Source organism: Ambystoma mexicanum, chromosome 14 (genome assembly GCF_040938575.1).
Source record: "Ambystoma mexicanum isolate Mex_15411 chromosome 14, UKY_AmexF1_1, whole genome shotgun sequence".
Taxonomy (NCBI): Eukaryota; Metazoa; Chordata; class Amphibia; order Caudata; family Ambystomatidae; genus Ambystoma; species Ambystoma mexicanum.
In genome coordinates this window covers 298,314,694-298,338,489 of record NC_090940.1, presented here as the reverse complement: position 1 = coordinate 298,338,489, position 23,796 = coordinate 298,314,694, and the positions used below count along the sequence as shown (strand labels likewise).

Sequence of the window (23,796 nt, the reverse complement as noted above, 5' to 3'; positions counted from 1 at the left end):
CAGTATTCAGGGTTTACACAATAGGGTTACAGCACTATGGCACAAGGAAACACTGACCAAAGCTTTGTATTAAAAAGAATATATATATTAATTTTACACACTTCTAATTCAACTCATTAATCACAGTTAATAAAGCAAGTTAAAATCAGTCAAGAAGAGTATACACAACTCCCTAGTTAAATTGTAGACAGGTTTGAGCAAGAGTGAAAACTGAGCAAAACGGCACAGTGAAAACCAAACACAAATGGCACTCTAGCAATTTCTCACAAGGGAGGGAAAGCACAAGTTATACAGGAATAGATTCTTAGGCACCCTAGCAACACTTCCCAATAAGTTTGTGAACAAGTTAGGCAGCTGTCATGACCACTGCTTTCAAGGAGTCAGGACCTACCCAACATCCTTGGAAGCAGACTCATAACATGTCTTATCGGCACCAGCAAGTCCCAATTGGGACTTTTTGGACCTTGTCCTGGCACCGGTGGTGCCAGGCTCATAGTAAGGACCCGTCCCGGCACAGGAAGCGCCGGGCTCATATCAAGTGTAAAAGTGCTTGGGTGAACCTACCTGGAGCAGACCATGCTGCTTACTTACCCGTAAGATGATGCTTTACTCTCTTCTGGCAGGGACTACTTTTCCTTCTGGGTGGGGCAGGCACCACTCCCTGGATCTTGGATGCTGGAACCCTTCTGGAAGCAGGAACTCTTTTACCTGGGCGAGGCTGCTGTGGAAGAAGACACCTAAGCACTCCTATGGGCTATTTAAACCACGCCCGATTGGTACCACATGCTTCGCGTTATTCTGCATCTGCAGCAGGACGCTCACCGTGTCAGCTCCAGCGAATCTTCCGCTCCGGATCCTGTAATTACGAAAATTACCTGCTGGGAACCAGTCTTCAATCTTCAGCGGCTCCTGCAAAACAAACGGCACAGATTAAACAAAGGCAAAGTTAGCGCTTCAACTCACCCGATCCATCGGCAGCATCCAAGACGTTTTTTCAGCATTTCTCGTCCAGCATCGGGCCTGCAAAGACAAAGAACATTGGTTAGTAACGCTCAGTTACAATACTGCTTACCTGTGTTGCGATAGCTCCAACTTGCTCGCACTGCATTCCGGCACCTGTAAAGACAAAAGGGAACATTAAGGTGCATTCTACGGCCCTAAGGCAGCCTTCCTACTTACGTGCCTTCGAATTCATCATCTTCTTGTCACGCTCTCTGCCACGAATCGGGAAGAGCAGTTTCGTTGGCATCGACAGCATCTGAAAAGATAAAAGACATAGACTTAAGGAAAAAGACATTTGAGAGAGCAATCTGAAAACTTTAATACTTACAAGTCACGCTCGTGCTGCAAATGGCGGCTTCGCTCTCATCTACCCTCTGCAATCAAGAGGCGGAACTCACATCCAGTGAAGTAACTGGACCCAGCGCCCCTGCACAAGACGCAGGATGGAGAGCTCAGCATTCACTTACTTAAGACACCTCACTCTGCAGGTCAAGCTTTCGGTAAGGAAAGGGCCAAATCCGGGAGCCAGACGAATCCTACGCCTAACGTTGAAGACGTTTTCACCGCCCAGTCAAGACCTGCGCCTCCGAGGGAACCAGGTGAGCGTTACACAAGGCAGTACTTTAGCATATAGAATACTTATATGAAAACTGAGTAAAATGGCACTTCACAAGTTTTAAAAGTGGGAAGGAAAGGGTGGTTATAAGAATTAGGTGCACCAACACAGTTCTAGTTGAGAGGCAATCTAGAGAAGGCAGTTCTAACAAATTCAGCCAGAGTCAATAGGCCTGTGTCAGCGGTACAGGGCAAAGAGCCCAGGAGCAAAATGTTCTTGTAGCTGCAGTCAAGTCTTTGGTTAACGATTCGAAAAGGTGGATGCAGAAGGTGAAAGACGATAGGGGCGGCAAACCCAACAGGTAGGTAAAGGATTTAAAACACCTTTAGCACTACCACGCGAAAAGGAAGGCCAGGTGGAACAAAGTACCTTAAAATGCAGAAGAGGCTCCTGCGGTGGCGGTTGTTCCTGGTAGTGCCTGCAGTTCAGGAGATCCAGCAGAGGAAGAGAGGCTCTCGTAATGGAGGAAGGTTCGAGGGACTGCACTATCCAGGGGTGAAACCAGCCGCGGTGCTGTCCAACGAATAAAAGGTATCCTCCTTTTAAATAGCGGTCCGGGTGGACGGGTTGCCTGGCTATTATGTCTCGGAGTACGGAATACTGGCGATTCGACCAGGGCAGGTCCAGGAAGGCGATTGGCAAACTGGTTGGCCCCACCAGCTCAAGGGAAAAGAAGGCTCTTGCAGATGAAGATCTCCTCTCGTCGTGTGGAGAAAAGTGGTGAGACGCTGCAGCAGGGCTTCACCAGTGGTTGTCGTTGCAGATGTCTTTGGCTTCTCTCCTCTTCGGCTTCTTAGTTCCAGTGGCGACGTCTTGCTCTTCCAGTCCCCCGGACCCTGCTTTTATGCAAAAAGATCCCCATTCATACAGCCTAGCTGTCACTCACACAGTGGAGTGGTCATCTTGGCGGGAGACCCTCCAGCCTATCGGAGCAGAGTGCGACATGGGTTGCTGAGGCAACCCTGTCCAGGGGTTCTACTCCACCTCCCACACAATGGATCCACCCCAGACTCAGTGGCGCCGAAAGGAGGGCTTCTTGGAAGAAACCCACCAAAAGGACCCCCTACCTGGGTTAGGAGTTTAGAGAAATACACGAGAAAGAATTTATATTAAAGTTCTGGCAAATAAAACCTACCGGAGTAAAGTTAATAATAAAATAAACCAGCGGTATGTTAGAGGCTGTCAGTAAATGTGGTAGCCTCGAACAATGGGATGATCCCATAGGGAAATATTTGCGGTTGAATATTTTTGGTAGTAACCACTGCCACCAGCCAGAAACTTTGGAGAGAGGGACTGTACGGTACCCTCTCGAAAATGAACATCAGGGAAAAACTATTATCCCTTCCCAGTGCCTCCGTAGGAAGGGGAGGAGCGGATAGAGAGAAGTGGGGAGAGGTGGGGAGTTCCAGTGAAGGGGGGACTAAGAGTTGAAAGGAGCGGAAGCGTGAGGTGGCACAAGGGGCTGGGGGAGCAGTGAGTAGGTAGAGGTCAGCAGAGCGGAGAGGGCGGGAAGGAGAGTAAAATGAGAGGAGGGAAGAGAGATAGTGGGGGCGAGATTGTGGAGAGATTTGTAGACCAGACGGAAGAATTGCAATTTTAGTTGAGAGAGGAAGGGAAGCCAGCCGAGTTGAGAGATTGAGGTAGAAATGGAATCTCGAGGGGCAAGAAGACAGAGTATGGATAGAGGAGTGGTAGATGGATTTTAGGGGAATCGGGTGAGAGGCAGGGAGTACACAGAGGGAGAATATAAGGGAGGAGATTATGGAACGCTCACCTGACTCCCACGGAGGCGCTGGCCTGGTTCGCCCTGCTGTGACCTCTTCAAAGGTGATGTGCAGGGTTCGGAAGACTCACTGGACTGGGCCCCCAAATCTGGCTTGTCTGGCTCGCAGAAGTATCCTTCTGTAGGCGAAAATAGGGGATTAACTGTCTGCGGGGTAATGCAATCAGCCTCCCACTTTCCCCTCTCACCCTCCTCGAAACCCTTCTGTGATTCCTCGTAGCGTCTCACCTTAGGGTCTGGAAGGACGAGCTCTCCATCCTTCTTCTGATGCAGGGGCGCGTTGGTATCCAGTTACTTCACTGGATTTTCGGATTGGTGAGAACCAAACTTGCTTGGCTTCCAGGTAAGTTTTTTGATAAGAGGTTCCCCTTGTGTCCATGCATTAATGTACATGCATTAATGTACTAATGCTAGTGTCTTTTTCCCCATAGGGGCCGGGGTACGGAATGCTGGGGAACAGGCACCGACCCGAGATGAGAGGTGAAATCCTTGTAGAAATCAGGTAATGTCTTTTCATTCGCTCATTAACGCTGATGTCTCTTTTTCCCCTTAGGGGCCGGGGTCCGGAAATGCCAGGATGCGACGCAGACCCGAAATGAAGAGTGAATGAATCAACAGGTAAGTCTTAACATGGAGAATTAGCTTTCCTTTTTCCCTTCTCTCTCACCTTTTGTTCTGGTCTTTTTCTCCCTAGGCGCTGGGGCGTGACTGCGAATCCGGATGATCGCTGCTGAACATGGATGCGCCCTGTAAAGGTGAGTGGAATGCGGCGCTGCAGCGATCGACGCGATGAGCTTTTAAATAAGTCTTCCTTTTCAGGATTGTCGGCGAGATGTCTCCGGGATGCGGATTTAGCAGGTAAGGACTTTTCCTTCTTCTGTTCTCTTCTTCTCTTCCTTTGCAGATGATCCAGGATGCTGGCAGGCGTGGCAGAAGTCAGGATGCAGGAGCAGACGCGGTGAGCGTCCAGCTGCTAGATGCAGAACAACGCGAAGCACGTGTGGCTGTTTGGGTGGGGTTTAAATAGCCTTGGAAGAAGTTCCAGGTATGTATCCTTCCCCGACCACGCCCGGATGGTAAATTAGTCCCACAGGTAAAGTAGTTCCTTTCAGGCCTCAAGGAGGCCGGGATCCTGCAGCATGGTCTGCATCAGGTAAGTGCACCCAAGCACTTCCATATTGAGCCTGGCGCCTATGGCGCCAGGGCACTGTCCAAAGGGCCCCTATATGGGGTTGCTGGGTCCTTCCTTGGGGACTGGATGTCCGCTTTCGGGGACGCAGTGCTTGAACCAGCTCCCCGGGAGCGGACATCATGACAGATTAAGAGTGAGAGAGGAGCAGATCTTACGAATGTTGAAGAGGTGGTGCCGACAGGCACGAGAGGTTAGAGAGATGTGGTTGGAGAAGGAGTGGGAGGAGTCAATGTGGAGGCCAAGATTGCGGGCATGGTTGGAGATGGGGAGATTAGAAGGGGGGAAAGTAGATTAATGGAGGAGGGGGAAGGAGAAGGAGTGTTGGGAGGGAAGAAAAGCACTTCAGTCTTGTCAGTGTTGAGGGAAAGAAAGTGGGATGACATCCAGGTTTTTATGGCCATAAGGCAGGAAGAGCGAGTGTGATGGAGGTCGGGAGTGAAAGAAGAGAAGGAGAGAAAGAGTTTGGTGTCATCAGCGTAGAAATGGTGGGAGATGCCGAAGTTAGAGATGATGGGGGTGAGAAGGGAGGTATAAAGAGAGAAAAGAAAAGGTCCACGTATGGATCCCTGGGGAACGCCATAGTTCAAGGGGAAGTTGGAGGAGGAGCGGCCGCGCCAGGAGACAGTAAAGGAATGATTGGAGAGGTAAGAGGAGAGCCAGGAGAGGACAGAGCCTTTGAAGCCGAAAGAGGACAGAGTGCTAAGTAGTAAGGGTTGGTCGTCGGTGTCGAAAGCTGCAGAGGGGTCGAGGAGGATGAGAATTGAGGATTGCTTAGCGTAGCGAGCGGTGAGGAGAGAATTAAGTACATAAGTGAGAGCAGTCTCAGTGAAGTGTTTAGGGCGGAAACCAGACTGAGAAGTGGGTAGGAGAGAGTGAAAGGATACGAAAGATGAGAGTTGAGAGTAGGCTAAGCGCTCAAGGAGCTTTGATATGAAGGGGAGAAGGGAGATTGGTCCGAAGTTGGAAGCAAGAAGAGGACTGGCAGAAGGTTTCTTCAGGATAGGGATGATGGTGGCGTGTTTGAAAGCTGAAGGAAAGGTAGCAGAGGAGAGACAGGTGTTGAAGAAGGTTGTTAGTTAGGGGATGAGGAGGGGGTAGATTTTGGGGATGAGTGAAGTGGGGATGGGATCAGAGGGGGCAGCGGTGGGGTGAGTTTTGGACAGGTTACGGAGACGCAGGTTGGGGTAATAGGAGAGAAGTTAGACATATTAGCTGAGATGGAAGACAAGCATAGACTGAAGTTGAGGGTACCTACAAGCCAACGACAAGAACAAGGTTAGAGGGGTCATGATTGCGTTTAGACACCTCTGAATGTCCAAATAATTGATACAAAAGCCGACAAGGAGGGCAGATTCTTTGTCCAAATACAATGGGGAGGATCACTCCTCACAATAGCTACAGTTTACGCCCCTAATTCTGGGCAAGCTGGATATTTGAGGGGGGCGATGGAGAGATATTTACAAGGGGTCAGTTGATACTCACAAGGGACTTTAATTTGGCGTGGCACCCGACCAGACAGAAGCGCGGATAGAACTCCCTCATCTAGCGGCCCATCGAAATGGCTACAGGCTAGTATGGACAGATTGGCTATACTAGACACATGGCATGAACTAAAAGGAGGCTCCAAGGGTTGGTTACTTCTCCCACGTACACGGAACGTTCTCACGAATAGACTACATCTGGGTCTTGGTGTCCCTGCTAGGACAAGTGCGGAACATAGACGTGGGTCCTATCGCCCTGTCTGACCACGCCCCTCTGCTACTAGAAATTAAATGGGAAAAGGGGGGGGGCAGGACTTTGGAAATGGCAGTTCCCCCGCCACTTATTAAGAGACACAGTAATCTGTAACTAACTACGTGAAGCCATCCGCGACTTCTATGTGGAAAATAAATCCCTGGAGGTGCAAGAAGGAGTAGTGTGGGATGCTTTTAAGGCAACCATGCGGTGGGTACTCCTAACAAAACAGGCAGCATGGGCCAAACAGGAAAGGGCCCTCGAGACAGACTTAGAAGGGTACTTAAAGAGGATAATGGAGGGAATGGAAACAAAGGGGCAGCAATCAGGAAAGAGTACAGGCACCTTAAAGGGAAAAGCCACTACTATTTCTGAGGCAGAAATACTACCTCCAGGCAAACTAAACGGGCAGCCTCTTTGCCAGGCAGGTCAAAGAAAGGGAAGCGAAGGGGCGTGATACGCCGCATCCTAACGGCGTGGGGGGGGAGACAGGAAACCACACAGAGGAGAGATGCTGCAGGCATTCAGTTTCACACCACTCTGTACACCACCGAAAGGCCTGACCGTGACCTCCAAAAAGCCTTTATAGGATCCTGCCACCTTAAAAGACTAAGCCAGAGGCAGCGAGAAGCCCTGGAGGGGGCGATTACAGAAGACGAAGTACGGGTGGCAATCAGATCGCTACCACCAAATAAAATCTGGCCCGGTACCTTGCCATGTTCTACAAGGCATTCCAGACAACATTAATCCCTCTTCCGACTTTTATGTGTATCTCCTTAAGTTGGCCATCAATGGGTACCTCTCATAACCGATGGGTAGGTATCTCAAGGGGAACCAAACAGGGTTGCTCCATGTCACCAGTCCTGTATGCAATCTTCCTAGAGCCTTTCCTCTCTAGAATCAGACAGGAGAGGGGAATAAAGGGGTTAATCTTCGGAGGGGGAGGACCACAAGGTTATGGCGTTTGCTGACGACTTGCTGGTCGTAATCCCGGACATGGGCGCCTCCCTCCCTATGCTAACGGCTCTCCTAACGGAATTTGGCTGGGTAGCGGGCCTAAAGACTAACACCCAAAAATCAGAAATAATGAAATTGCAGCGGGACAAATCCCCAGGACCCCTAGATATAGGGCAGTTTGAACGTGCAGAGGGATACCTCCGCTACGTGGGAGTGAAACTGACCCCTTCTCTAGAGGATATGTACCAAGCTAATTATCCTCAGCTACTGGATTCAAAGCGTGGCTGGGCGAAAGGAGGCTCCTTGGCATATCTTGGATTGGCCGCATTAGCGTCATCAAAATGATAATCCTCCCTCAGAGCACTCTATTATTTCCAGGCTCTCCCCTTAGCGGTTCCCAATAATTTTTCAAAGTTCTGAATAAACTTGTGTGGAACTACATTTGGCAGGGGAGAAGACAGAGGGCAGCATGGAAAGTCATGAAACACTTGTGTATAGGCGCGTTACAAATACCATATCATATCATATCATGACTGCCCCCACGGGGTGGTGGGAATGGGCATTCCAAACTTCAGGATGTACTACCGGGCAGCCCAACTGAGGGTATTCTGAGACTGGTTTACTGGCAACCCAGATAGCATCTGGCGAAGGCTGGACAGGGCAGCTGTGGCCAGGCCCCTAGATGAGGTCTTGTGGTATCCTAGGGCATATAGGCCCCCCAATATGTAGAAAAGCAGAAAAACGGCCCTGGTGGGGCGTACATGGGACACTATGGTTAAAGAAGCCGAGATCACGTTCTATCCATCACGGTTCCCTCCCCTATTTCGGAACCCACAGTTCACCCCTGGGTTGGAGAACGGAGCATTTGCTAGGTGGGAAGAAGCGGGATGCACCCGCGCAAGGGACATGATGGAGGGGCAAGAGGTTAAATCATTTCAACTAGGTAAGCAAACCATGGGGCTGAGGGAAGAAGACTGGTACCATTACACCCAGCTGAGACATTGGCTCGCCTCACAACACATGAGAAAATCCACTGCCAGAGACTTCACCCCTCTAGAAAAGTACTTATTAACAAACCCTGGTGACAGGTAAGTAATTGGCAAACTCTACAGGTTATTCACTACACCAATGACTGAGCCTCAATGGCCCTATATATTCAGCAATGGGCGGACACACTATCGCACCCGATTACCGAAAAACAATGGTGGGAAGTGTGGCAGCGAACCCCTAAACTAATGAGAGGGATGCAGATCAGGGAAATGTGGACCATGATCCTGGTACAGTGGCACTTAACCCCCGAGAAGCTACACAAAATATACCCCTTAGTTGCACAAACCTGTTGGCAGGGATGTAAAGAAGTAGGCACATTGCTCCACATTTGGTGGGCATGTGCAGTTCTGAAGCCATTCTGGGAAGTAGTCGGAGATGAAAGGCATCTTTGGTCCTCAAGTACAGAGAGATTATGGAGAATCTGTTGTTCCTGAGCGATGTACTGGACACACTACCGACCAAGCCACAAAGGAAAGGGTACATGGTCCTGAGCGTGGCGACTCCATCTAATTGAGCAAAAATGGAAGCAAACCACAATCCCCAACGAACAGGAATGGATAGCCTAAATATGGCACCACACCTCACTGGAATGGGTTAAATATTCCATACAAGGAGACTATGCGAAATTCAAAACATATTGGGACTTGGTCTTCCTTTTCCTACACAAAGCCTATCACGAACAATTGTGCACTCGGAGATTAATGTTGATGGACGTACTATAAGCTGCGAAGCCCTATACCCAGAACTCTACCCTCCGAAGATATACTATACAGCGATCCAGGGTTGGGGAGGCTGGGAGGAGGGAGGCTGGAGGAGGGAACAGGGAGGAGGGTCGAGGGAGGTCGGCTGGGAAGGGGACAGTTACTGTTATAGTTCAAAATTTAAAAAGCCAATAAACAATTTTAAAAAAAAGTCCCAATGTCCAGTGTCAAAATCACATCTGTCTCTTACACGCTAAGCTAAGTAAACAAAAATAAGGTGTGGTATGGATCCAGGGGGGTGTCTCCCTTTCCCTGGGGAAAAAGGCAGTTACTGTCCGATTCTGTTAATCTGATTCCAGCCACTCTGTCTGACTTTACTCAGCCTTCATTAGGCTTACAAATCCGTTCTTTTGGGTCCCAGACCCTGGTTGGTAGCTTTGGCTTACCCTCGAAGCTAATGCACTGAAAAGTTTTTCCTGGATGCTCTCTCCAAGCTGGATGACTCCCTCACCATTGGGTGCAGACCTGGTTTACTCTCACCAAGTGTTGCACTGTTCACTGAATGTTCTCCCCATGCTGTAGGAGTCCCTGACCCCTTGGATGCAGATCTGGTTCCTCCTCACCAAGTGATCACAGTTCATGTGTTAATACAATTTTCTGTATGATTTTGGGTGTGAGTCCCAAACTCGCCTTTCCAGGTGTATTCTCAGTTTCTGTAGACTTGGTTCACTCTCCTGCCAAGCCTTAGCACACGTCTGTGTACTATTCGGGTGCGAGCCCCCAACTCTCTTTTGCTGCATTTGCAGTGACCCCATTGAGGTGTTGGAGCCCCTGTAGCTTTCTGTGTACCCTGTTGCATGGTATACGCGGCGCTGGCTCCCTTGAGGCAGCTGGGCTCACTCGCGGCACTCCGGTACCTTTATGAAGCTTCCCTCTCCATGCAGCGGCTCCACAGGTCTCTTCTGTTCGGGGCCGGCATGCTCCTTCGCCTTCGTGGTTCCCCGGTCTCTGAAATGGCTGCAGTTCTATTCCGCTTCTGAGCCGTGCGGTCCTTCCGTCCTGGACCAGCCACGGATTCTCTCCTCTTCTGCCCGGCATTACGGTCAACACCCGCCTGCCTGTCGGGCTCGCCTTGGCTCTCGCGGTTCCTCCAGGGAGGGCTTGACACTTTGTCATGTCTCATTGGTTTTTATCTTGCATCGCCCAATTAATGGAGCATGAACCGCTAGAATGCTTAGACTGGTTCCAACGCGGACTCTGTATTGTTTTGCATTCCCTCCTAGTCTCAGTCTTGCGGGAGTATTGAGATAACTCACTAGTCCTCTTCCTTGTATCAATACTAAGTGAGTATTGAGATGGTCACTCACTAGTTCTATTCCTCGTCTGAGTTCTCCATTGAAGTTGCCTTAGCAAAATAGATGGGATGTGACTGTGTTTGAAGGAGGGGAGGATGAAATGGTGTGGTAACCTTGGGTTAGGGGCACCAGGGTCATGTGTTGGGTGAGTATACTGCGTTCTCCCTAGATGTTCGTCACTGGTCCCCCCCCGCCACTCTACCCGCCCCTCTGCTTGGCTCTGCCCGCCTTTCTGCCTGCCCCTCTGCTCTGCCCGCCCCTCTTCTCTGCTCTGCTTGCCCCTCTGCTCTCCTCTCTGCCCACCCCTTCCACTTATTCTTCTACTCTTTCACTAACGCTCAATCCTCAGTCACTATACATGCACTCTTGCACCCAAGTACTGCTTTCTCTCACAGCCAACACCTCACCTTTAACAAACTTGCAGACTACTCCATACTCCACCATCCTTCCTACACCTGTTCTCTTGGCCGGGCTTTTCTCCATCTGACCTCATCCAACCCACACTCAACCACGTCTTTTCTGGCCTTTTATAGTGCCCTTGCTGTACTTCAGAACGCCACCCACCCCACTTTCCATAGGCTGGAGCGCTAACCTTGACCCCTCCTGCCCGGGTAACTATAGTCCAATCTCCATCACACCTTTCCTGGGCAAACGCCTGGAAAAGCTGGCCATCTCCCAGCTTAATCTTAACACTGAATCTGTTGGTTGTCTCCATGACATCAGTCTGGCTTCAGAGCTGCCAGAAGCACGGGAACTGCTCTCCTGAACATCTGTGAAGACCTGCTCTCCAACCTTGATTCCAACACCTCCCTTGTCCTCATTTTAACAATAATAATAATTTATTGTGATTTAGTCCAAATATTAGAACTTTACACAAAATCATTACAAAATTCCAGATTAAGAAAGTCAATAAACACGTCTTTCATAATTATACAAAATTACAAATATTACAAGACTTCATAGCTGTTCACACTGAAGAGAACCTAAAATTACATATATAAAATAAAAGTATCTCTAATAAAAAAAATAAGCTAGTGTACATACAAACTAATGCGTAGCTCAAAGCATTGTCAGAGCATGCCGTGTAAATCAATACCGACAACTGTAAAACAGGGTCCATAGCAGTGTAGTCGATTCAGCAATGCTAAGTTAAATTGGTAGCAGTAATTTTCTAACCTGTATCCACACTAACCAGGGCAAGTTGGAATGATATTGTATATGAATTAAGACAGTGCACCCAAAAGGAGCCTCCAACAGTACTCTCATAGTTATGCACCAATCTTCCCAACAAATTCATATATAATGTTCCCAATTTAGGGCAAGAGGTAAGAACGTGTCTGGCAGTTTCCGGGGTGTTTGGTCTCTTACAAATATGACAGGACCTATCGGTTAAAGCTAAGCCCTGATGGACACCCGTAGTGGCGATGACCTACAATTGGTTTGTTCGCAGCCTTAGCAAGAAATCTCTCACTGCCGGATCGGGGCAAAGTGATAAATAGGGCTGCGTTCTCCTGTATCTGTGTATTGCATTACACACAGCCTCATACCCTTTTAGCCTTCAAGATGGGAGTAATTTTCACACCAGTCCCAGTAATTATTTACGCACAAATGATTTTTTCAAATGACTAAACGGTCGCATTTTCTTTTCTGCTTGAATCCAACCAATCTCTAGGAAAAGTGATTCGTTAATTATTTTGAAATCGTCTCCCCGCAAAACCTTCTCAGCATCATAATTCTTTCCCACTATTGCAAGCAGCTTACATTTCGGTGCAGTACAAGATTTTAAGTAGAAGACTCCCCGAGCACGCAAGGCCATACCCCTCAAAGAGGTTAAACCTAGCTCAAGCCTCAGCTATTGCTTGGAGCAAGATGGCCCCAAACCTAACACTGCTCGCCAATACTGTCCCTCTAGGATATTAAGCCAGTTTAGGTCCTGCATAGCTAACGCTTCTAGGCCACAGAGTATGGCTGGGACAAAGCACTGCTGGTATAACTTTATAGTTCCTGCCAAGCTAAAACCTGCATTCCCTCTTGAGAATTTGCAAGCCTGTAGTGTCCTCATTTTACAGGATTACTGCCTTTGACACAGTCAACCATGCCATCCTGCTCAACTGTCCCCGCGATAACCTGGGTATCACTGATGAGGCCCTGGCTTGGCTGACCTCCTTCTTCTCCGATCAACTCTTCGAGGTGAAACTTGGGTCCTTCCTCACCTCTATCTCTACCTGTGGTGTTCCCCAGGGGTCTAACCTCTGTCCGTGGCTGTTCAACCAATACATGGCACTTCTTTCCCACTGCATTTCCGCTCTCTGCCCCAACTTTCAGTACTATGCGGATGACACAAGTGATTATCAGGCTCCCTTCTGCCACCTCTTCTCCTTCTCTCATCTCTGACTGTCTGCCTTCCAGGAGTGGTGCCCTGCCAATGATCTCTGCCTTAATGCCAATAAGACCGATATTCTCCTCATCGGCACACCAGCTCCCTCCTTTCCCGTCACTCTCTGGCTGGTCTCTCTTGCTCTCTTCCTGCTCCCACCTGTGAGGCTAAAAAAATCTGGGTCATCTTCGACTCCACACTTTCCTTCTCTCCTCACATCTCTGACGTCTCTAAGAAGTCACACTACCAGCTGCAGCTCCTCAGAGGTATTCTTCCTTCCCTCTCCTTCCCCCAGAAGCTCACTGTCTCCAGAGCTCTGGTTCTCTCTAGGCAGAACTACTGCAACAGCCTCTAAATCTGCCTGTCTCTACTCTCTGCCATCTGCAACTCATCCAAAACAGGACTGCAAAACTTGTCCTTGGCCTCAAGCCCATGGATCATCTCTCCAGGACTGAAATCTCTTCACTGGCTTCCAGTGGCGGCGAGGATTACGTTCAAAACCCTCTGCATTGTCCACAGGGCCTTCTGGGGCCAAAGGCCTCAATACCTTCAACTCTCTCTTTCTAAATATCTTTCTTCTCAAGCTCTTCACTCATCCACCTCCACTCCCTCAGGGTCAGTCACTTCTGCAAGCAGCGAGTTGGTAGTAGATCTTTCTTCTGCTGGGGCCACCCTGCCTCTCGGAAAACCATCTCTGGTTCCGGAAGCACCTCAAGACCTTCCTGTTTGCTTCTGCTTTCTCTCCTCCTCTCCCCTTCTGATCTGCTGGCTGAAACTGCACTGGTTACCTGGCTACCCTCTGATCTCGGGCCCAGGTCCCCTCCCTGCCAGTTGCACACCTGCACTGCCCCCTGGCAACCCTTGCACTTGGGGGCTGTTTGTGTCCCTACAGCCCCCTTGTAGCACTTGGTCACCTAATGTCTGCACTTACCCTTGCCACCAGCTGGATGCACTTTTATTTATTTTCTTATTAATTTTTACTGTTATCCTATGCACTACACTTCCCCTTTCCCCCCTTACACCCTCCCCTGCACTTGCGCCATCTCAATGTCACCTTGCCTAGTAAGATCGTTCTCTCTTCCCTCTGTTCCCCCTCCCTTGCCTCATCGCGCCACTGAATAGGTGCGTTATAAATGCCACGTCCTATCTTTTCATATCATAGCCTGACATAGACTTACTAACCCGGATAGGCTTTCTAGACCGTCTAGTGGGTTGCAGTGTTCTAAAGTACAACAACCACATTGCTGCAATGTTCTATATGGCCAAACGGAGTCAAACAAGTTGCGAGCCCCTTCCTAACTTGACCATGGATCTTTAGTTCTCAACAGCCCGTAAGAATACTTTATAACCTCAAGGCAACTGGCGGGCTGGATCTGGTACAGCTTGTAGTAGGCCCGCTCCCCGTGGCTGTTTTCACACATTTTGTGCAGCATTTTTATGATGCGGGGCAAGCCTCACCATTTCTCCCTTCTATGCACACCCCCTTCCTACCCCAACTACCCTTAAATGGCTGCTGTGAGTTGTACCGTTACCAGTGGGCTACATGAATCGGATACAAACACACACACCGTCCGAGCAGCACTCTGTGCCACCCGAGTGTTCATTCCACCCTTGAATTCACTTTGGCTTATCCGAAATGGATCTTTTAGCGTCTTGGGGAAAATGCAAAATATTTTCAATATTTATCTTGGATGGCTAGGAATCCTGTGTCTTCAGGATGTACCCTCCTCCTTTAATGGGATCTTCTGTGTGTGTATGTGCATACATGCCAGGTGCTTCTGCCCTGCCCTTATTAGAAAGTGTATTTTACACAAACGAGAGCGTCCTCTGCTGTATAAATATACAGGTAGGGTATCTACATCAGAAATGACCGTTTTTGGGAGGTCAGATTGTTTTGGAAGAAACCAGGTACGCAAGGAAGACTGATGCTATCCCTGATGAAGGACCTTGGAGATCTGAAATTCATTGGATCACTTCTTCTGTCTCTGCTAGCGCCTATATTTTGAATCTATCAATGAAAGATTTGTTTTTAGCAATGGGCACTGTAAAAAGATTCATGATCTGGAGTTACACTACGGTTGTTTAAATGCAGTGAATTTCTGCAAAGTAACACTAAACACTGGGGATCTTTTCCTTGGTCTTTTTTTGATCATTCATACCTGTAGTTTGCGAATGCTGATAGCTAATGGTGGTGCCTGCTTCCCGTCACATTTGTCAAAAGCAGCTGACCTTGTTAAAATGTCTCTAGGTGTTAAATGTCTTTTTGGGGAATTCCTAAATTGACAAACATACTAGCATTTCATGGTGATTATAATAGGCCATTATAACCTAAGCTGACCTGCATGCTTTTGGGGTTGGACAACTTGTTTTCTGGCTTGTCGGCTAAAAATAAGATCAGGCTTGATTTGGTATGGTAACGATCATGAGAGGGCAATGGTAGGGAGCTGGAATAGCAGAATAGCCTCATCACAATAGGGCTTTGCGATCGTCCTGGTAAACTATAAGGGCGATTGTTATAGTAACACTCACAAGCTCAGGAAAAGTGGAACATTGGTGTACCTCTTGGGTTATTTATTTAATGCCTGAAATGTCGTTTCAGAAATGATCTGTGAGCAGCTGCCTCTCCCAAAAAGGATGGACCCCATTATGACGATGGACCAGGTAGGTGAAGTGCATGCATAGTTGTTCTGACTTTCATTCTGTTTTCATTCTATTGTTTAATGAACGTGTAACTAGGCCAGTGATGGGAATGTAATGTAATGCGTCATTTGTATAGTGCTTTTTACCATATGTATGGTGTCAACGCACTGTACGTTGAATGCCCTCGGGGGACCGAAGTCCAAGGTATGGGAAATTTGAGGTAGTGCTAGTATGCGTGTGCGCGTTGTAGCCAATACGAGGATATGTGGGGGGAGCATATCTAGTTGGCATGTGGGTGGGTGGAGAGAAAGTCTAGTGGGATACGCAAGAGAAATGTCATTATGTGTGTAGACAAAGTTTGAATTTTTGTCCTGAAAGGTAGCTGCATTCTTATGGCAGATGTTTGGTGCAAAGTGTCATTGGAATTGTGTATGAAAGCAGACGCGTGCGAATGCCGCCATGCCTTAGGCTAAAATTCCATAAGCATGGAGTGCGATAGGATTAAATACATTGGCTACACTCTAATGAATGCCTAGATTCCGTACATTCGCCATATTCTAGAAATCAGATAGTTATTTTTGTTTAGTGGCTACATTCAGCCTGCCTCCAGCTAGAATACTGTGGCTACATTCTAAAAAGTGCCTATATTTAACATGTAATGGCTACATTCTGTGAGCACACATATTCTGTATATTGGCTACGTTCTACATTCGCCTATAATCACGCACACTGGCTACATCAAGCATTCACCTTGATTCGATACATAGGTTACAATTCTGCATTCGTCTGGATTCAATGCAAAGCTGCATTCTACCTTCAGCTAGATTCAATACAGTAACTACCTTCTACGTTTACCTGGAAATGATATGCTGGCTGCTTTCTACAGTCATAGAGATTTAGTGAAGTAGTTGCATTCTGCATTCCCCTAGGTTCAATACATTGGCTACGTTCTGCTATCACCTAGCTTTCACAAAGGAGTTAAGTTCAAAAATTCTTCAAAATGCAATATATAGGCTACTCTCGAAAAAATGTCTAAGTTTAACGCGTAGGCTACCTTCACAAATTCTTCTGAGTGCAATAAAGGGGCTAACCTACAATTCTGCCAGGCGCAATACATATGCTATCCTCATAATTCTACAAAGTGCACAATACATTGGTTATCTTCAAGATTCGTATGGGAGTGATGCATTGGTTACTTTCTGTGAAGGCATCATGAAGTAAGACACAGACAACAGATTCACTTTCTTAATGAACAGGACTTTTAGTTAAAATGTCAGACTGGATTAAGGCCTAACTTGCCCTACGCCAAGGTGGGATTTCCCTTGCTAAAGAATCTAAGGATAGTCTGTGTCAGTAAGATCAACTTAAATGTCAGTCTGTGCCCAAAATCCATACTTGCCCTCACAATTGAAGATATACAATGTGTGGGGATGTCAGCACAAAGTGTTCAAAATAAAAGTTCTGAGCTCTTTCCAGATCAGGGCTTGGTTCAGCGTCCCCAAGTTCAAATAGTTCAGCAAAGAAAAGGTTGGGGGTTCCCTCCCCCCCGTAAGCGTAACCCAATCCAGAAAGATCTTGGGGGTCTTTTCCCCAAGTTTGTCACATTTCCTGGGTATCTCAGGGTTTCCTTACCCCAAGATCAATACAGTTCTGAACCGGTTCAAGTCTCTTGAGATGCACCGGTATTGCACAAATCCCACTGGCACTCCTTTTACTTGTATCAGAAATGATTTTTCTTCACTTCAACACTCCTATCACACAGCTTTGTTCTCCAAGCTCTTTCTTGGCAGTTGTCGGACCACACGGTCCACCCATTACAGGTCATGCAACCGATAACCCATGACACTTTGCTATGCTCTTGATCCTTCTTGAGTAACAATGATTTTCCGCTTAGCAGCAGTGTCAACACTTGACATTTGCTGTGGTTTCTTTCTGCAGTCTTTTGACTTTGCCACAACTTGCTTTTCACCCTTGATGTATTTGCAGCCTTTTGTTTTGGCTTTGCCACAATTTGTATTTCATCCTTGATATATTGGCAGTCTTTTGGCTTTGCAAAATTGTTCATGTCAACTTTCAATTTGTTTCTCAATGCTTGCAACTATTTTCACTTCTTTCAACATAGCATGTTATTCAATGTCCATATTGTTTCTTTAATTCAGTGTTTCCTTCCATGTCTCATTATTTCTTCACAATTAATGGGTAATTAATGCACAACTCTTTTGGTTTCACCTGGGTTCCAAGCCCTCTTGTTACGCGCCTCTTGCTTATGCGGTAACATCAACCCATATCTTCTCTCTCGTACTCACCAGAACTGCTGTGATCCGTCTGGCATCCTCGTGGTGGTCTTTGTTCCTCTCTCTTCTCCGGGGTAGGCGCCGGGAGTCACAGCGAGCAGTGCTCGCTCTTGGAGAATAATCAGGAGTTCTGTGTTCCCCAGCTCCAGCTGGGAACACATAATGCTGGGCAGTGCTGGGGCTTAGGTCCTCTCTCGACTCTCTCAGGTTGTAGCACCTTTTTCTTCCCCTGACCACATGCAGCGTCCTCTTTGCATGTTCGGTTCACGTCTGCTCCTTGCCACACGCCAGCCACCTTCCCTCCAGGCAGGTTCCCCCTCTGCAGTGCAGTGCCGCCCTGCTTTTAAGCACTTATGGCCTCTTAAAAGGCTGCAACTGCAAGTAGTTTGCTTGACCCTCAATCTGCAATTAGAAGAACATGCCTGATCCTTCACATGCCTCTTCCTCATCTCTGCACTAAAGTGGTAAAAAAAAAAACTAGAAGTGTGCATTGCTCATAGTGGCCTCTTACTTGTCCCATTTTTAAAGGGGCACATTTCAAAGTTAGTGTGTGCATGCAAGAGGTATAGGTTGACAAAACCCCATGAAGGAATGGGGAGGGGAGGATTAATTTCCATAGAGGGAAGGGAGATACCATGTCTCACCTGCAGATATCCTCTCCCCAAGGACCCTCCACCCAGGTTACCCTCCCTCGCATCTCCACCCTCAGGGTCAGGATCCAAAACCAATGGCATTTCCCTGGCCACTTGAGAGGAAGATCCAAGGGCAGTAGATGGGAGGATAACCTCGGTTTCCTCACTTATCACAATTCGTCGAAGAGCAATAGGCTAGATTAGGAGAGTAGCTGTAAGATGGGTAGGCTCTGAATATGTATTAAATGCAGTCTGCGACGAAGTACTAAGAAGGGTGCCTAAATCCAGAGCTGTGGCTATCCTCTAGATATGTACCGAACTGTGATACAGTGAAACCACTTAAACATGCATCAAGCTTCAAAGACACTGAATACTTCAGGAACAAAATCGTTGTCTCTTACCTGAAGGTTGGAGCAGACTAGTTTGGGGCTTGGCCAAACCAGGGCAAACAGGGGATGGGAGCTGCCCTAGGGAGCTGCCTTTTGCCTTTGGCCCTTGGCCGGCTGCTTCAGCAAGGCTGCCCTGGGCCCATCTGTAAAAAGGGCTAGTTCCTGGGGAAGCAATCTGGGGTGCAAAGTGGGCGGAAAGAGGGTCTCAGAGCGAATGGCGGCACGGGGATCGGAGAAAGTTGAAATAATAATAATAATATGGTCAGCCAACAGATGGCTACTCACCGCAACAATGGAGTACTGAGGCGGGACGGTGCCCAGGACCCGCTCGCACAGGATTGACACGCTTATCCTAAGGTTGTCAAAGGGTGCCCACCTTTATTAATTGGATTGTTCAAGTATTGCTTTGGGATATACTGCTAGTCCAATATGATTTGAAGATGGGCATTTGTACAATTACACTCATTGCGCTTGGAGCTCAGATGGAGGGTGAAACCAGGTTAACTGCTGATTTTTCACCCATTTTTTAAAAGCAGACATTTAATTTAAATCTTTTTTTTTAAATATTAAACTGTTAGGTTTATGGCCAAGATTATTATGATACGAAATGTATCGTCCTGAACTATTTATATTTTAAATAAGATAACAAAAGCAAGCATTTACAAAAACATATTTTTCCCATTTGAAGTTTATAGTCGTTTGAGCAAAAATATTGCTTTAAAAATGGGTAGCAGCAAACCAAATCCTTGGAAATATGGTGAAAATCTGCAATAACGTTTTTCGTATTGCTGTTGGTTAGGTTACATTTGTAGTAGAAAAATTAAAATTCAGGAAAAATTATGCTAAAAATACATTTATAATTCTCAGTTCAACTCTAAAAATAAGCAAGCTACTTCAGCAAAGACCACTTGTTCAGATCTATTAAATATTCCCAACATCTGAATGATAAATCGATACCTGCTGTGTGTTGGCAGCCTACTAGCTTCAGACATTATGCTGCCTTTTATGATTCTGCTGGAGCTGATTAAGTCCCCTGCCTGGTTTAGAGAAATCACCAGGACAGTGAGTAAGGTGGCCAGGAGCCACTCTGAGCCAGTGGACGTTGAAGCTAAGGGAGATACTTTTTTGTGATTACTGAAGGTAGTAAGTACAGTGCTGCTGAGAGTAGATCACCTGGCACAAACCTTTGAAGGTCCATGGGACCCATGACTAACCCAGTGGTCCCAGTGGTGCATTGGTTTGACAGTCCGAAAGTTGAGAAACTTGCACGGAAAGCAGCGTATGTTGGGGGCATGAAGAATCATGCTGCCTGCTCACACCATGTTAACACTGAATTGAATAATGCAGAAACCTTACCCAGCATGTTTCCAATCCATAACCCACATGCTAGAAACATTGCAGCACTCAGTCCAGTGCAGGTAGCCTTAGCTAAGATCAGAATAGCAAACCAAAAGTCCAGCATGGTGGAGGGCCACATATATCACTTTTAATGATGCTCATTTACTTATATTAAGGCTACTCCCAGAATTGTCTGCCCTGTTGACTCATGCATTCTAGACTATAGCGCAATGTTTAAATTTAGACGGACTTTGATGATGCTCTGCACAATACTGTCTAGCCCTAGTGAGACCTTTTAATTTAAGTGGACTTTGCTGCGACTATTGCTCATGCACGTTATGTTGCATCTATGACTGTATACTACACCTTCTACCATACATTAGATCTTCTAAACCCAGACAGAGTCTACATGTGGAGCTCGTAATAGCCCACTAAGTAGTAGTCACTAATCCTTTTTACGTTATCAATCCTGTGCACTACAAAATTGTGCTCTACTCCACCAGACTCCTGTAAATTAATTGCTTGTGCCTAGAACTAGGTTAGAATGATTCCAACTCTTATTTACCTATCAGCCATTTGGTCCATAATGCCAAAAGTAAACTACCAACCACAACTTATATCACAGGGTATACTACCCGTGGATGAGTGCCAATTAACTCCTCCCCTAGAGCCTAGCAATCAGCCTATATACTCACCTATCACTCACCAATCGCTAACATGCCTCCCTTGTGACACTGTGAGTAGAAACGCCAAACTACGTTCAAGATTACCTAAAATCTACGAACCATTAGCTAGACTGGCCAATACCTCCTGTAATAGGAGTGATTTTCCAACCTAACACCAACAATCGAAACACTCCTCCCATAAACATTGACCTCCATTGCAATAACCTCTCAAATAAGCAGTCCAGTGCTAATAACAGCACATCAAAAAAGAAATGTAATGCCACCCAGGCCATAGCAAAACTAAACATCCCTTTGAAGTGTGCCCTCATTAATGCTAGGTCACTAATAGCGCATGCCACCGAAATTGCGGATCTTATTCAAATAGGGGATTATGACCTCCTAGCCATAACAGAAACCTGGCTGCACCAAGCTGCAGGACCTGCCCTAATGCTTGCCTTACCCCCTCATTACACCATACTCAGAGAAGATAGTCAATTCTAGTGGAGGTGGCCTAGCTATTATTGCTAAGAATAATCTCACCCTAAAAATTGAAGCAAGCTCTGACAAAATCCTGCGAATCATTAACTGCTAAACTCCTAAAATCACCTTCTCAAACTATCAATATACACCTTATCAATAGACCACCAGGCCCTATTGGTACGTTCGAGGAGGAAATTTCCACGATCCTTTCAAACAACCTAAAAAACTCATCTCAAGCCATCCTTCTGGGAGACTTAAACCTAGGCTACAATGACCTTAAAGACCTGCAAGCAACTAATCTCACTAATGTCATTTCAGAATTAGGTTTTTCCCAAAAAATGTACAACCCACCCATGAAAAAGGCTGCATACTAGAGGGTTGCTGACTATATTTGTAATGCAACAATCGTCAATATCACCCCACAAATCTGGACAGATCATGCACTGATAACTTTCCTCCTAAATGTTAACATGGCCCAACATATTGAAACTGTATTGGCCCCCCCTTTGCCAACCAGAAATAAAAAACTTATAACCACAGAAAAATTGCTACCATTTATCCTCCCTACACTAAAATCTCTACCTGATTCATTGGACACCTCATCACTAGTAAAGGAATTCAACTCTACCATGGCTACAGCTCTTGATATTATCGCCCCATTGAAATTGAGAAAAAGCAAGCCCATAGCCCACCTAAACACCTGGTTTACCTCTCACCTTAAATCTCTAAGATTAGAAAAACGCAAATGCGAATCTGCTTAGCGACTAACCCCAACAGAGACCAATAAAACTGCACTCATCAATGCTTCTAAGACCTACAAAAATGAAATAAAGAAAGCAAAAAAAGAGCACTTCAACAATAGAATACTGCAGGTTAAATCTGGAACCAAAGAACTATTCCTTATTCTAAAGGAACTAGAAAACCCTATTCCTGTTCAAGATAACTGTGACAAAAATAAAATGTGGTGCTCGAACATCCAAAAAGCACTAAATGACAAAATAGCCACACTACAAACAAAAATTGAGAAAAAGAAACAGAATATTCCACTTCCAACCAAAGAGGTAAACTACCAACCAGCACTAAACCAGACCATAAATTGAACTTCATGAAAGTAACTATACTTGAAACTGAAAAGATAATAATTTCACTCAAACCTTCCAATTGCCGAGGCGATCTATGCCCAGCCCAACTAATAAAAGACGCGGCCAGAGACCTTTCCCCATTCATTTCCAAGCTCATCAATGCATCCTTTGCATCAGGGACCATACCAGATAACCTTAAACAATCTTGGGTCCTCCCCCTCCTTAAACATTGGACCCATCCATCCCGACCAACTATAGGCCTATCACAATGGTACCCTTCCTGTTAAAAATCTTAGACAGGGTAGCCTACTTACAGATTCAAAAACACCTGGAGCTGCACCATCTTCTAGGCACAAGACAATCAGGTTTCAGACCCCAGCACGGAACTGAAACTACGCTCATCGATCTCAAAACCCAGGTCGACGAGCTGAGAGACTCCGGAAAGATGGCCTTACTCCTCTTACTGGATCTTTCTGCAGCATTTGACCTGGTGGATCATGACGTGCTCTGCACCCACCTAGAAACAGCTGCCCACTTCTCCACACATGCCATTGCATGGATCAAATCATTCCTAACTGGTAGAACCATGAGGGTCTTCTCTACTTCTGCTGTAGCTGACCCTGTGTCCATCACATGTGGAGTCCCACAGGGCTCTTGTGTCTCCCCCACTATGTACAACATCTTCACGAAGCCCTTGTTCGATGATCTGGACAATCTGGGTGTCACCTACACTAACTATGCGGATGACACTCAGATTCTCATTCCACTTTCAGGGGATTATGAACAAGATTTGGCCTTGGTGAAAAAGATTTACCTCATCATTCAGGCATGGATGGCCAGTCATGGACTATGCCTGAATGATGACAAAACGGAACTCATCATATTGGGGAACACACAAAATATCAAAAGATTAAAAGATGAATACTCTTTCTTCGTCATAGATGGTAACACTATCAAGGTAGCAAAAGAGGTAAAAACATTAGGGTTTTACCTTGATTCCTGCCTCTCCCTAACCAAACAAGTGAACGCAATGGCATCCAGCACCGCATATACATGCAAGATGATCAGAGCTGCAAAACCATACTTATCCACCGCCAACTGCCTCACCCTTGCTCGAGCATTAGTGCTATTGAAACTGGACTATTGCAACGCACTATACATAGGGGCCAACAAACATATGTTGCAAAAGATTCAAACACTACAGAATAATGCTCTAAGAGCTGCCCTGGGAATTCCAAGAAGAGAGCATATATCGGAGGCTAGAAGACAATCCAACTGGCTCTCCACAGTGGACAAAATTAAACTCAAAACAGCCTCCTTAACATTCAAAAGCATTAACGATCTAGCGCCCAAATATCTAACTGCAAGATTTTAATAGGAAAACCTCCTCTAGGCCTACCAGAGAAGCATACGCCAACCAGTTAGTGATACCCCCATTTAAACTAAGTACGGCTGGAGGAAATAGCTTCCCGGTCAAAGCTGCCCAGCTTTGGAACTCCCGCCCGCCCG

At 46.7% G+C, this 23,796-nt stretch overlaps 1 protein-coding gene across 2 annotated transcripts in view; it reads left to right on the top strand.

The window, feature by feature from the left end:
* KIAA0586 (KIAA0586 ortholog) overlaps positions 1–23,796 on the top strand; it is a 2,241,463-nt gene that overhangs the window by 80,328 nt on the left and 2,137,339 nt on the right. For both annotated transcript variants that reach the window (XM_069637413.1, XM_069637412.1), the window contains exon 2: positions 15,367–15,428. In XM_069637413.1, the coding sequence (XP_069493514.1) occupies positions 15,367–15,428 (62 nt within the window). The remainder of the gene's footprint in view (positions 1–15,366; positions 15,429–23,796) is intronic.